Source organism: Phyllobates terribilis, unplaced genomic scaffold (genome assembly GCF_046119375.1).
Source record: "Phyllobates terribilis strain yellow unplaced genomic scaffold, ASM4611937v1 Scaffold_2__4_contigs__length_985480577, whole genome shotgun sequence".
Lineage (NCBI taxonomy): Eukaryota > Metazoa > Chordata > Amphibia > Anura > Dendrobatidae > Phyllobates > Phyllobates terribilis.
In genome coordinates, this window is record NW_027362762.1 from 869,628,098 (window position 1) to 869,642,208 (window position 14,111).

General features: G+C 44.2%; 1 protein-coding gene across 1 annotated transcript in view; it reads left to right on the forward strand.

The window, feature by feature from the left end:
- Positions 1-12,265, forward strand: part of ASB9 (ankyrin repeat and SOCS box containing 9) — an 88,990-nt gene extending 76,725 nt beyond the window's left edge. The window contains exons 6-7 of the mRNA XM_073668071.1: positions 8,912-9,103; positions 12,033-12,265. Of these exons, the coding sequence (XP_073524172.1) occupies positions 8,912-9,103; positions 12,033-12,157 (317 nt within the window). The 3' untranslated portion in view covers positions 12,158-12,265. The remainder of the gene's footprint in view (positions 1-8,911; positions 9,104-12,032) is intronic.
- Positions 12,266-14,111: the final 1,846 nt, after the last annotated feature.

Below are 14,111 nucleotides of genomic sequence, written 5' to 3' on the forward strand. Positions count from 1 at the left end.
CTTTCCTGGTGAGATCGGTCAGTGGTTTGACAATAATAGAAACATTTTTAATGAATTTTATGTAATAATTGGCGACACCCAAAAACCTCTGTATCGATTTCAAACCAATAGGCCTAGGCCATTCCTGAACCGCCTGAACCTTCAGAGGGTCCATCTCAAAGCCCTCGCTGGAGATAATGTAGCCCAAAAAACTAATACTCTGTACAGCGAACTCACATTTCTCCAGCTTAGCAAAAAGCGAATTGTCAATTAATAACTGTAATACCTCACGTACGCTCCGCCAATGAGACTCCAGATTCGGTGAATAAATCAAAATGTCATCCAAATACACAATCACATTTTTGCCGATCAAAGGTCTAAGGATGTCATTAATAAGATTCTGAAAAAAAGCTGGAGCATTGGTAAGACCAAAAGGCATAACCAGATTCTCAAAATGACCCACTGGAGTGTTAAAAGCAGTCTTCCATTCATCACCCTCCTTCATGCGCAACAAATTGTATGCCCCCCGGAGATCAATTTTAGAGAACCACTTGGCCCCCACTAACTGGTTAAACAAATCAGGAATCAATGGCAGTGGGTAAGGATTGCGTACAGTAATTTTATTAATCTCACGAAAATCCAGACAAGGACGTAAACCGCCGTCCATTTTTTTAACAAAAAAAAATCCAACAGCCACAGGAGACTTGGAAGGCCTAATGTGACTGGCGGCCAAGCTTGTCTGAATGTATTCCTCCAAAGCCTTTCTCTCAGGAATAGTAAGATTAAATAAACGACTTTTAGGAAGAGTCGCTCCAGGGACAAATTCAATGGTACAATCATAGTCTCTATGGGGAGGCAAAATTTGTGACTCCTCCTCAGAAAAAACTCTCCAAAAATCCTGAATAGGTACAGGTAATTCCCCTTTTTCCACCACAGCAATACGTCCGTTACAACACTTGTCATAACACTTAGGGCTCCAGGACTTAATTTCATTGGTAGACCAATCCAGTACAGGATTGTGCAATTTTAACCACGGCAATCCAAAAACTACTGGAGAAGGCAAATTATTTAATACTACCAAATCCAGATTCTCTTGGTGAACACCATTAATAGTGAGGGGAAATTCATAAACCTTGTGAGTAACACTCTTCAAGGGAGAGCCATCGACAGAAACCACAGCAATAGGGGATGACTAAGGTTTGGGTTTTAATTTAAGTTTTTCCAAGAATCCCCCATCAATCACATTCAGAGTAGAACCACAATCCACAAATACCCGAAATTCAATTAATTCTTCCTGAGCAGCAGTAATAGCAGAAAGAAATACCCCCTTAGTATTTAAACAGGCAATACGGGCGTAACTGACCTTTTTTTTTTCTTTGTTCATATGAAGCACACAGTTCTTAATAAAATGGTCAGATTTCCCGCAATAAAAGCACAAACCTTCAGAAGATCTGCGGTCTTTTTCCTGAGAGCGGGGTGCCATCGCCCCAATCTCCATCGGCTCTCCAATGTCAGTATAGACCCTCTCAAGACTCGGAGCTGACATGGCAGAGGATTTACTCTCATTAACCCTTGCACGCAGTCTCTTGTCCACCCGTATAGCTAATTGCATAGCCTCCTGCAAGTTTCCAGGTGTGGGATAAGCAATCAGCAAATCCTTAACACTTTCACCTAGCCCCGCAAGAAACAAACTTTTCAAAGCTGAATCGTTGCACCCCACCTGGGCAGACCACCGACGGAAGTGAGAACAATATTTTTCCATATTACCTGATCCCTGCCCCAAACATCTCAATTCAGTCTCAGCTGATGAGACACGATCAGGATCATCATACAACAAACCCAAAGCAGAAAAAAAACCATCCACTGATCTAAAGCATGGATCACTAGGTTGGAGAGAAAAGGCCCATCCCTGAGGTTCTTTGCGCAAAAGTGACATTATGAACCCTATGCGCTGTGATTCATCACCAGAGGATCTGGGTCTTAAACGAAAATACAATAAACAAGCATTTTTAAAGGAAAAAAAGTCTTGTTGTTCACCAAAAAATAAATCAGGCAAACGTACCTTTGGCTCTACAAAATGCGCTCCAGAACAGCTACTCACGTGTTGTTGGAGCTCGGCCACCTCCAGAGAGAGTCCCTGCAAGCGTTGAGCCAAATCCTGAACCGACACCATGATGGAAACTGGAGGTCTTTCCTTAGAGAAATTTTTGGGCTGGACTTACTGTTATGATCTGCTACAAGCACTAAGGAAAGACAGGAGATCTGTCCCTACAATAGAACTAAGCTTGAACCCTACGATGTAGCGGGGAACCTGATCCTGCGATCAGACCCGCTAAAGTCCTCAGCTAGTCTGTACGAAGACCTATAGATGTGAGGGAGGGATCCCTACAAGAACTAGGGACTGGGAGTAAGATGGACACCTCCTAGCAGAAATTGTAGCAGAAAAGGACAAACTAACAACATAGAACATAGAGGTCAAGAGACCTAGCTAAACTGACGGAATAAGGTAACAAAGCACCAAGCTAGCTTAAGAGTAGAAATTACAATGAAGTTCAGCAAGGCCAGGAGGGCGGAGCAGGATAAAATAGGCAAAAAGGTCATGTGACCAGCAAGATAGAGAAAAACTAACAGGAGAGTTCTAACAGTAAGTTCCGACTACGCCACCCGTGGATTGCGGTCATGGATAACCGCCGCTGCAGTGCAGACCGCTGGGGCAGATGTAAGTGTGCAGCACTGAATAATATAACTCCCCACGGGAGGAGTGTGGCCCCAGGGCAGTATAGATAGGTGATGGAGGGGATGATTCCGACCACAATAGCCAGGAAACAGAGGCCTCTTAAACAGTTCAGGGTCTTTATTTGAACAGGTGAAATGACCCAAAAACAGTCCCGGCTAGGAGGGGGCCTGGATGTCTGAGAACAAGTGGGAAGCCCTTCTGGTCAGGGTGAGGGTGTAGGCCTACCGTGCTCTCTGCGCTCTTTCTGGCTATTTCCCTCCTCGTGGTGTAATAGCCCACGTTCCTGAGCTTGCCGTGTCTTCTCGCCCGTATGGCTTGCAACTTGGGTCACTTTCTACTCTTGGCCTGGTGCAGCTCTGCTGGTCCCTTCTGCTGTGGCGGAACCTCCGGGCTTCTTAGGCCAAGGGACATACAATCCCCTGCGGTCTGGTTATTTGCTGTAGGATTTGGAATCCTAACAGCCTCGGACACCAAAATCTGGTAGTTCTGTTTCTCTCTCAGCCAGGACAGGCTCACCTCACCTTCCGTCCCTGGCTCGTGGTTCCTCTACTGCCACACGACAGTAAACATTTGTGGCATCCAGGCCAGGGTGACACATATGCAGTGAGTCCAACGGCTGACCAATTTTAGGAAAAACACCACTAAGAATTTAAAGACACACAGAGCAGGGCCACAGTAACAAGATACGACATGTTCCCATTAGAAAGGAGAGGGTCTGATATACAGTTATAGGGTATGCAGTGAGTCCAACTGCTGACAATTTTAGGAAAAACCCCACTAACAATTTAAAGATACACAGAGCAAGGCCACAGTAACAAGGTACGACATGTTCCCATTAGAAAGGAGAGAGTCTGCTATACAGTTATAGGGTATGCAATGAGTCCAACGGCTGACAATTTTAGGAAAAAACCCAGTAAGAATTTAAAGATACACAGAGCAAGGCCACAGTAACAAGGTACGACATGTACCCAGTAGAAAGGAGAGAGTCTGCTATACAGTTATAGGGTATGCAGTGAGTCCAACGGCTGACAATTTTAGGAAAAACCCCACTAAGAATTTAAAGACACACAGAGCAAGGCCACAGTAACAAGGTACGACATGTTCCCATTAGAAAGGAGAGAGTCTGCTATACAGTTATAGGGTATGCAGTGAGTCCAACAGCTGACAATTTTAGGAAAAATCCCACTAAGAATTTAAAGACACACAGAGCAGGGCCACAGTAACGACAAATTCCCATTAGAAAGGAGAGAGTCTCCCATAGTGTTGGCCTATGCAGTGAATGCAAGGGCTGCCAAAAATTTGGAGGCACTTCAATGCCCCATGGAAGAGACATGGAGGAGGGCCTCATAAAAAAATGTTCCCATTAGAAAGGAGCGGGCCTCCTATACTTGTAATGCCCATGCACTAAGTGTATGGGCTGACAAACATTTACCCCTGGGGGGTATACATGAACATACTGTATAAAAAATTTTTTTTACGGGCATCATAAACACCCTTTACAAAAATTAGGTGGGTGTTGCATCACGGACCACGGTCACCCTGGTGATATGGTGGTGGAGGATGAGGAGAAGGAGGAGGACACGAGCAAATAGCCAAAATCAGGAAGCGTATACCCATGTGTGGGTGTGAAAAGGTGCATGGGAATACACCTCCCAAGAAAAGACACTGGATTGGAGTTTATGTTACGCTGCTATCATTCGGTGGTGTTGAGAAGTCTGGCCAAATCCAGCCCTTGTTCATTTTTATAAGAGTCAGACTGTCAGCATTTTCAATGAAGTGTGCCCTCTGCCGCCAGCGTTTTCAGATGGGAATTTTTTTAATAGTTCCGCAACAAGTGCCTTCTGGTACAGCCCCATTTTTGTAGACCTGTCCGCCTCAGGAATAAGAGATATAAAGTTCTCCTTGTAGCGTGGGTCTAGAAGTGTCACCAACCAGTAATGACTGTCACCCAAAATTTTGAGAACACGAGGGTCATGGGAAAGGCAGCGTAACATAAACTCGGCCATGCGTGCCAGACTACTAACAGGCAAGACTTCCGTGTCCTCACCAAGAGGATGCCTGACCATGCTCTCCTCCTCCTCCTCTCTGTCCTCTGGCCATCCACGCTGAACAGACGGTATGACAGCTGTGCAGGTAGTATCGTCTATAGTGAATGAAACTAGCTCCTGTCCTTCCTCCTCCTCCTCCTCTTCCTCATTGTCACCCAATGCACGTTGGGATGAGATGAGGCTTGGCTGTGTGTAATCACCCTGTATGGTTCCTTGCTCCATCTCATCGTGCTCCACCTGCAATGATTCCTCTTTGATTGTGAGCAGAGAGCGTTTCAGAAGACAGAGAAGCGGGATGGTGACGCTAATTATGGCGTCATCGCCGCTCACCATCTTGGTGGAGTTCTCAAAGTTTTGGAGGATGGTACATATGTCTGACATCCATGTCCACTCCTGAGGTCTTATGTGTGGAGTCTGAACTGAATACCGACGGCCTTGTTGATGCTGGTACTCAACAACTGCCCTCTTCTGCTCACAAATCCTTCCCAACATCTGCAGTGTAGAGTTCCAACACGTGGGGACATCACACACCAGTCTGTGAGCCGGAAGCTGGAAACGCTGCTGAAACACTGAAAGGGCAGCGGAAACTGTAGCTAACTTTCTAAAATGGGCACACAGGCGGCGTACTTTAACAAGCAGATCCGGCAGCTTCGGGTAGGATTTGAGAAACCGCTGAACCACGAGGTTAAGCACATGGGCCAGGCATTGTACGTGTGTGAGCTCGCCTCGCCTCAGAGTCGCCACCAGGTTCCGGCCATTGTCACACACGACCATGCCTGGCTGTAGGTTCAGCAGTGTGAGCCAGAGATCTGCCTGCTCTTTCAGAGCTGTCCACAACTCTTCAGCATTGTATGGTTTTTCACCTAAGCATATTAGCTTCTGCACAGCCTGTTGCCGCTTGGCCGAGGCAGTGCTGCAGTGCTTCCAGCTTGTGACTGATGTGGTCATTTCGGAGATGGAGGCTAAAGAGGAGGAGGGGGCTGAGGAGGATGAGGTGCAGGAGCTGTAGACCGTGGGGGCAACCCTGATTGACCTAGGGCCCGCAGTCCTTGGCGTTGGGAGGACGTGTTCCATCCCAAGGTCCGACTGGATCTCGGCTTCCACTATGTTAACCCAGTGTGCCGTCAGCGAGATGTACCGTCCCTGCCCACAAGCACTTATCCACGTGTCCATGGTTAGGTGGACTCTCCCGGTAACTGCGTTGTTGAGAGCACGGCTAATGTTTTGGGACACATGCTTGTGTAATGCGGGGACGGCACACCGGGAGAAATAGTGGTACCGCCATTAGGTTACAGAATGCTTCCGTCTCCACGAGCCTAAAAGGCAACATTTCAAGCGCAAGCAGTCGTGAAATGTGAGAATTTAGTTGTATGGCCTGTGGGGCATTGGCTACATATTTGCGCTTGCGTTCCAAGGACTGAGGTATGGACAACTGAACGCTGCGCCGGGACAAGGACATGGACGTGCTTCCTGATGCTGCTACTTGAGAGTGTGCAACGACAGGTGCAGGGCAGGAGGCATCTTCGCATGCACCATGGACAGGGGATTGGCTTGCATGCACAGCAGTGGAAGAAGCAATGGTGCCACCCACAGACACTGTTCCTGGACCCTGGGGTTCGGACCACAAAGTCGGGTGCTTTGCTGCCATGTGCCTGATCATGCTGGTGGTGGTCAGGCTGGTCGTCTTGCCACCCCTGCTGATGCTGGCCTGGCAGGTGTTGCAAATGGCCTTTTTGGGGTTATCGGTAGAGTCTTTAAAAAACAACCAGACTCGGAAAGACCTAACAGTTGTACTGGCAACTTCCTTCATGTTGGTGTTACGGGGAACGGTTGCCTGCCTTCTGTCTGCGGCCACCACACTGCTTCTTCCTGCCTGTTGAGGTGCTCTGCCTCCCTCTCCCTGTGTGCTGCTGTCCTCGCTCTGCATGTCCTCCTGCCAGGTTGGGTCAGTTACTATATCATCCACCACCTCGTCTTCCACTTCCGCACCCTGGTCCTCCTCCTGACTTTCTGGCAATTGTGTCTCATCATCGTCCACCTCTTGTGACACTTTCCCACCATCGCCTTTGTGTGACCGTGGCTGCTCAAATATTTGGGCATCGCGATCTCCTCTTTCCCTGCTTCAAGTGGACCGGGCGAGAGGCCTGAATCTATAAATGGAAAAGTGAACAGCTCTTCAGAGTGTCCAAGTGTGGGATCAGTTGTCTCTGGTTACTCGGCATGGTGGGAGGAAGGAGGATCAGAGTGAGGAATATGCGGTCCAGACTCACGGCTACTGAGACTTGACCATGTGGAAGACAGGGTGGTGGTGGTGGTGGCTAAGTGACTGGAAGCATTATCCGCTATCCTACCAACAACCTTTTGACACTGCTGTGGGTTCAATAGTGGTGTGCTGCAGTCCCCTAGAAATTGGGACAGGAAGGTCAGGCGAGAAGATGTGGGTGTTTGTTGTGGCACAATTTCGGCTTGCCCACGGCTTTGTCCTCGGCCTCTTCATGCACCATTATCATCACGTCCAGTTCCCCGTCCCTTGCCACGTGCCTTGCCCATTTTAAATGGAGGACCGTATCTTCCAAGCTCACTACAAATGACTGAGTTGGGAGTGAATTTATATATGATCCATGTGACGGAGAAAACAGAGTTTTAAATACCTGGCCTGTAGGTAAGTAGTTTGACCAGCAAACTAGTGTGAATTGCTTCACTGACACACTGAAAGAAATTTTTAATGGAGGCCAGAAATGGCAGTATTTTCTGACAACGTATATGTGAGCCGTGTGACGGAGAAAACACAGTTTTAAATACCTGGCCTGTAGGTAACTGTTTTGAACAGCAAACCAGTGTCAAAAACTCTGATATATGGCAAAACTGATGGCGAATGGCATCTTGGCAGCTTCACGCTTGATTTTCCTCAATTCATCGGCAGTTATTTTGCGCCTTTTTTGGCCAACACGCTTCTTGCGACCCTGTTGGCTATTTGCCATGAAACGCTTGATTGTTCGGTGATCACGCTTCAAAAGTTTGGAAATTTCAAGACAGCTGCATCCCTCTGCAAGACATCTCAAAATTTAGGACTTTTCAGAGCCCGTCAAATCTCTCTTCTGACCCATTTTGCCAAAGGAAAGGAAGTTGCCTAATAATTAAGCACACCTTATATAGGGTGTTGATGTCATTAGACAACACCCCTCCTCATTACAGAGATGCACATCACCAGATTTACTTAATTGGTAGTTGGCTCTCAAGCCTATGCAGCTTGGAGTAGGACAACATGTATAAAAAGTATCAAAGTGATCAAAATACGCATTTGCCTAATAATTCTGCACGCGGTGTACACTGCCTGCCTGCCTATATACACTGTCTGCCTGATATCTCTGCAGATGGATTAGTTAGTCCTCAAAAGGACTGTTTGTTAAGATGGATATGTGTAAGGTACCGTTTTTCTCCCTACACTACCTAATACACAAGCAAATCTCTCCCTGACACAGCAGCAGCTCTCCCTACACTGCCTGATTGTGGAGTAGACTGTGACGAGCATGGCGGCGCCAGGTCTGATATACACCTGATGATGCTGTGCGGCCAGCTAATCACTGTAATGCCCACAACCAACATGGCTACGGCATTACAGTGAGTGGCAGGCAATCCCTGCATGTTCATTGGCTCTCTAAAGAACACCAAACATGCAGGGAGGGGACCAGAGTTCCCGCCCGATCAACCCGGAAATACTCATTGGGCACCGATCTTGTCGAGCATCATGATGCTAGGGCGAGTACCGAGTAGTGGCGAGCACGTTCGCTCATCACTATTAATTACATTTCTGGAAGACCTGGTGCTGTTCTTAAAAATCATGGAAGTCATACAAAATACTAGATGTAGCAGTTTTTATGTGGGGTGTTTTCATCAACTAATTGAGTAAAACTGCAGATTTTGTAATGAAAGTTATATTATTAACCTTAGTTCCCTGTTATGGGTTAAAAAAATATTCTATGAAACTCAATCTTGACAAAATTGTGGAAATTGTTCTTGCATTGAGTGAGATATTGATTAAAATCTTACTTTTCAAAGGGGGTGTACTAATTTATGATGAGCACTGTGTATGCTTTGATTTATGAATTTATTTTCATTCAAATATATATATGATCTTTTTCTGTAGGGGCAAGTGTAAATGTGGGTAAAGAGCTGGACTCCCCTTTACATATTGCTGCAAGAAATGGCAATGCAGAACTGGCAAGCCTTCTCATTGACTATGGAGGAAACATGCAATCTAAGAACGCAGATGGGAAACAACCTTCAGAAATCATCCCACTACACAGCACTTTACACCAGCTCTTTTTAAACAGACAAGGTAGAAGTGGATCATTTACAGACAGTTTGTAGTTTGATTATTCTTTGTATATATTCAAATGCCATTAAAAACCGCAAAACACTTGTAGTTTCTCTTTTGATTCACAGTTATGCTTTTTAGCTTGTTTCCTCTTCTAGCTAGCTTTCTTAGAAGAAGCTTCAGGAGACCACAACTGTAGCCTTATAGTTTGCTACAGTAAATAATAGAGAATCTTACATTCACTTTCTCCTTGACTTGGTATTAGTGGACCTAATTCCAGTAGAAGCCAGGATATAAGAATTTTGTAGATCTGGGAATTTTAGAGGACTCATCCATCCTCAAGGCTCTCGGTTATGGTCTGTGAGAAGAACAGTTCTTTGAGGGGTATATTCACCATTTACATTCTTATAGAGGCTTTCTACAATTACCAGTCTCATTCATTATGGTCAGATGAATCCACATTTCTTTTACAAAATGCTGATGGGAGGGTCCAAATGTGGCGAATACAGCAAAATCCGATGAATCCTTCCTGTTAGGTGTCAACCGTTCAGGCTGGTGGAGCTGAAATACTGGTGTAAGGAATGTTTTCTTGGGACACCCTGAGTTCTTTGATACTTGTTAATGGACATCTAGACAGTAGGGCTTACTTAAGTACCCTGGCTGTTCAAGTACTTCCCTTATGGCAGCTGTTTACCGTTCGGCAGAAGGATACTTTCAACAAGACAATGCACCATGCCACAAGGGTTGTATGGTAGTATTGGTTTCCAACAACATGGCACTGGGTTTTTCTTGATTCTCTGACCTTCATAGTCCTCAGATCTTACACTGTAGTATTGATGGCCAAAGGAGATTCGACATGCCACTAAGTAGGTGTTTCTAATAAAATGGCATTTGTTTTACATTTTTCAATTTGTTTTATGAGAAATTGGGATATTTATTAACCAAATCAAGGAAAGGGAAAGAAGGACACTTGTACTTTATCTAGTAAATTCTTTTCAAACAATTAACAGATGTCATATCAATTACATATGGAATAACGGTCCTGACTACTGGGACCTGGTCTAAGATATAGTGAGGAGTAATGGGACCGACTTTACTTATTCATTGACTCAGAAATACCAGCTGTGTCATTGATGTTGAAACACATCTGTAATGAGAAACAGCTCACGAGGTCATCTGTAGCATTCTCATAAAAAGGTACCAGAAGCAAAACCAGAATTTGGGGTGTGAATGCTGGGTATACGAAGGTCAGTCAAAAAGTAATGCCTCCTATTTTTTTTCTCCTTAAATAAGGTAGTTATGTTAAATATTCGAATTTGGCACAATTCCTCAAACGTTCTTCTCCAATCCACAGCTATTGCAACTTCCTGCACCAACAGGTGGCAGGACTGTATCCGTTTGAAAAATGGCTGACATCGATGTTCATATTAGACAACGTTCTGTGATTGAATTCTTGCATGCAGAAGGTGAAACGCCCATTCGAATTCATGAGAGACTGAAAAATGTGTACGGTGATGCAACAGTGGATGTCAGTACTGTTAGACGATGGGTTCGTCGCTGTAACAAAGCTGAAGGGCCATCACCGTTGGCTGACAAAATGCGGAGTGGCAGGCCAGTAACCGCAGTGACTCCAAGCAACATTCAGCCAGTCAATGACATCATTCGTGGTGACCGCCGGGTGACTGCAGATGAATTGTGTGGCATTATTTGCCTCAGTAAAGGCAGTATGATGAAAATTATTGGACAACTGGGATACAGAAAAGTTTGTGCATGGTGGGTCCCAAGAATGCGTTTTACCATGCTGAAATACATGCCCTTGTTAAACGGTGGACCAAGACTGTGGAAATGGATGGAGATTATATTGAAAAGTGACAAATTAATCGTTAATGTTGTGGTTTTCAACCTATGTAATTGCATTTGAATTTCTTGCCAATTAAAAGGAGAAAAAAATAGGAGGCATTAGTTATTGACTGACCCTCGTACAATGGCTGTGATCTATCTGAAGAGGACACTTGGTAAGAGAGTGAGGAAACCCTCGGCTGTCAGCTGTTTCCAGTCCACCAATCTCCTAATACTCCCTCAAAATGTCATCCCATATGGAAGGGGGAAAAATTGTATAATTCTTAAATGCTACAGTTCGGTGAGAGCACTTAGTGCTCATTACTTTATTTGATGGAGCCTTTTTAGGCTATTTTCACATAACAGGTTTTTTTTCTTCATATATGGAAAACAGTCCATGTTTTTTTTTTTTCAGTGCGCTGGACTCATTTTTGGTTCATGTGTCAATTTTTACAATTCTTGCTGCATCCATATTTCTCATATGAAATGTATTCTTAGCTTCTCATAGCTATTAAAGAGTAATCTCTCGAGAGCATAGTTGACGTCCATGTGCTAACAGTTTACTTTTTCACGGGAACACTGACTTGCATTGGAGAGTTTGATCCGCAAAACCGATCAAAGTACGACATGTCCCCTTTTTTTTTTTTTTGTGGACAATCGGTCTACAAGAAAAAGAAAGGACATACAAAAAGACACATTAATTGTAATCAGTCCGTAATCTATCTGTGAAAATAATGGATAGTACAAGTACTAAAAAAACTGATGTGTGAAAGAGCCAAGTTATCACATATACTGTATATGGCTTTGCACAGGGTTGGACTGGCCCACCAGAGAACCGGAGAATCCTCTGGTGGGCCCGGGCTTCTCCATCAGGAGAGTTCATGATAGCGCTAACTTTGCAGCTGCTATAGGACTCTTGAGTGGGGGAGAAAGGTGGGCCCTCAGAATCAAATCCTCTGGTGGGCCCAATGTTCTTCAGTCTGACACTGGCTTTGCATGAAGTGATCTCCTGCTGTGATTGGACACTACTCTACATACCAGATGTGCTTGTTTCTTATTTATGTTACCCTGTGAATTTATGTTGTTAACATTTATGGAATTCTTTTCCCAGGGCCGCTGACTTTGAAGCAGATATGCCGCCTCTGTATTAGGAAGTGCTTTGGACAAAAACAACATCATATGATTTATCAGCTTTTGATTCCAGATACTTTAAAACAATATCTATTGCACCGATGATAAGTTTTGTTCCATTGTATATAAACTGTAATATAAAATAATAGCCTGATATGACTTGAACAATTTCCGTGGATCTACTTTATTTTAAATATATGTTATAAAAACACAGATATTTGTGTCTTTTTTTTGTCAGATTTTTATGCCTAAATCTTATTTGGAAATGCGTCTCATAGCATATAATCTTACGTTACAAATACGTTTTTCAGTGCAAAGTAGAAAATAAAGGTTAACTATTAAGTTGCTGCTGATGAAGAAGCTCACCTTTCACTGTTTGACATATGTGGCTCACAACAATAGAATAGATTATATACACTAAATTCTAAAGACACCTAGGATTTATAAGCTGCAGATTTTCCTCAGCTGAAAATCTGCACCGTAAACCTAAAAAAAAATAAAAATCACTGCAGATTTTATAATGAAAATGTAGCAGAATTGTTGCACATTTCACCATTTGCAAATCTGTTCTGAAATCCACAGTGAATTTAAGCTACCAATTTTCGTAAAATCTCATTCATTCAGGTTCTGCTTTTGTAATATGCAACAGATTGTTCATCCAGAAATTTAAGACTATTTTCACATTAATCATTCCACCATATACAGTACAGACCAAAAGTTTGGACACACCTTCTCTTTAAAGATTTTTCTGTATTTTCATGACTATGAAAATTGTACATTCACACTGAAGGCATCAAAACTATGAATTAACACATGTGGAATTATATACTTAACAAAAAAGTGTGAAACAACTGAAACTATGTCTTATATTCTAGGTTCTTCAAAGTAGCCACCTTTTGCTTTGATGACTGCTTTGCACACTCTTGGCATTCTCTTGATGAGCTTCAAGAGGTAGTCACCGGAAATGGTCTACCAACAATCTTGAAGGAGTTCCCAGAGATGCTTAGAACTTGTTGGCCCTTTTGCCTTCACTCTGTGGTCCAGCTCACCCAAAACCATCTCGATTGGGTTCAGGTTTGCTGACTGTGGAGGCCAGGTCATCTGTCGTAGCACCCCATCACTCTCCTTCTTGGTCACATAGCCCTAACACTGCCTGGAGGTGTGTTTGGGTTCATTGTCCTGTTGAAAAATAAATGATGGTCCAACTAAACGCAAACCGGAAGGAATAGCATGCCGCTGCAAGAGGCTGTGGTAGCCATGCTGGTTCAGTATGCCTTCAATTTTGAATAAATCCCCAACAGTGTCACCAGCAAAGCACCCCCACACCATCACACCTCCTCCTCCATGCTTCATGGTGGGAACCAGGCATGTAGAGTCCATCCGTTCACCTTTTCTGCGTCGCACAAAGACACGGTGGTTGGAACCAAAGATCTCAAATTTGGACTCATCAGACCAAAGCACAGATTTCCTCTGGTCTAATGTCCATTCATTGTGTTCTTTAGCCCAAACAAGTCTCTTCTGCTTGTTGCCTGTCCTTAGCAGTGGTTTCCTAGCAGCTATTTTACCATGAAGGCCTGCTGCACAAAGTCTCCTCTTAACAGTTGTTGTAGAGATGTGTCTGCTGCTAGAACTCTGTGTGGCGTTGACCTGGTCTCTAATCTGAGCTGCTGTTAACCTGCGATTTCTGAGGCTGGTGACTCGGATAAACTTATCCTCAGAAGCAGAGGTGACTCTTGGTCTTCCTTTGCTGGGGCGGTCCTCATATGAGCCAGTTTCTTGGTAGCGCTTGATGGTTTTTGCAAGTGCACTTGGGGACACTTTCAAAGTTTGCCCAATTTTTCGGACTGACTGACCTTCATTTCTTAAAGTAATGATGGCCCCTCGTTTTTCTTTACTTAGCTGCTTTTTTCTTGCCATAATACAAATTCTAACAGTCTATTCAGTAGGACTATCAGCTGTGTATCCACCTGAATTCTGCACAACACAACTGATGGTCCCAACCCCATTTATAAGGCAAGAAATCCCACTTATTAAACCTGACAGGGCACACCTGTGAAGT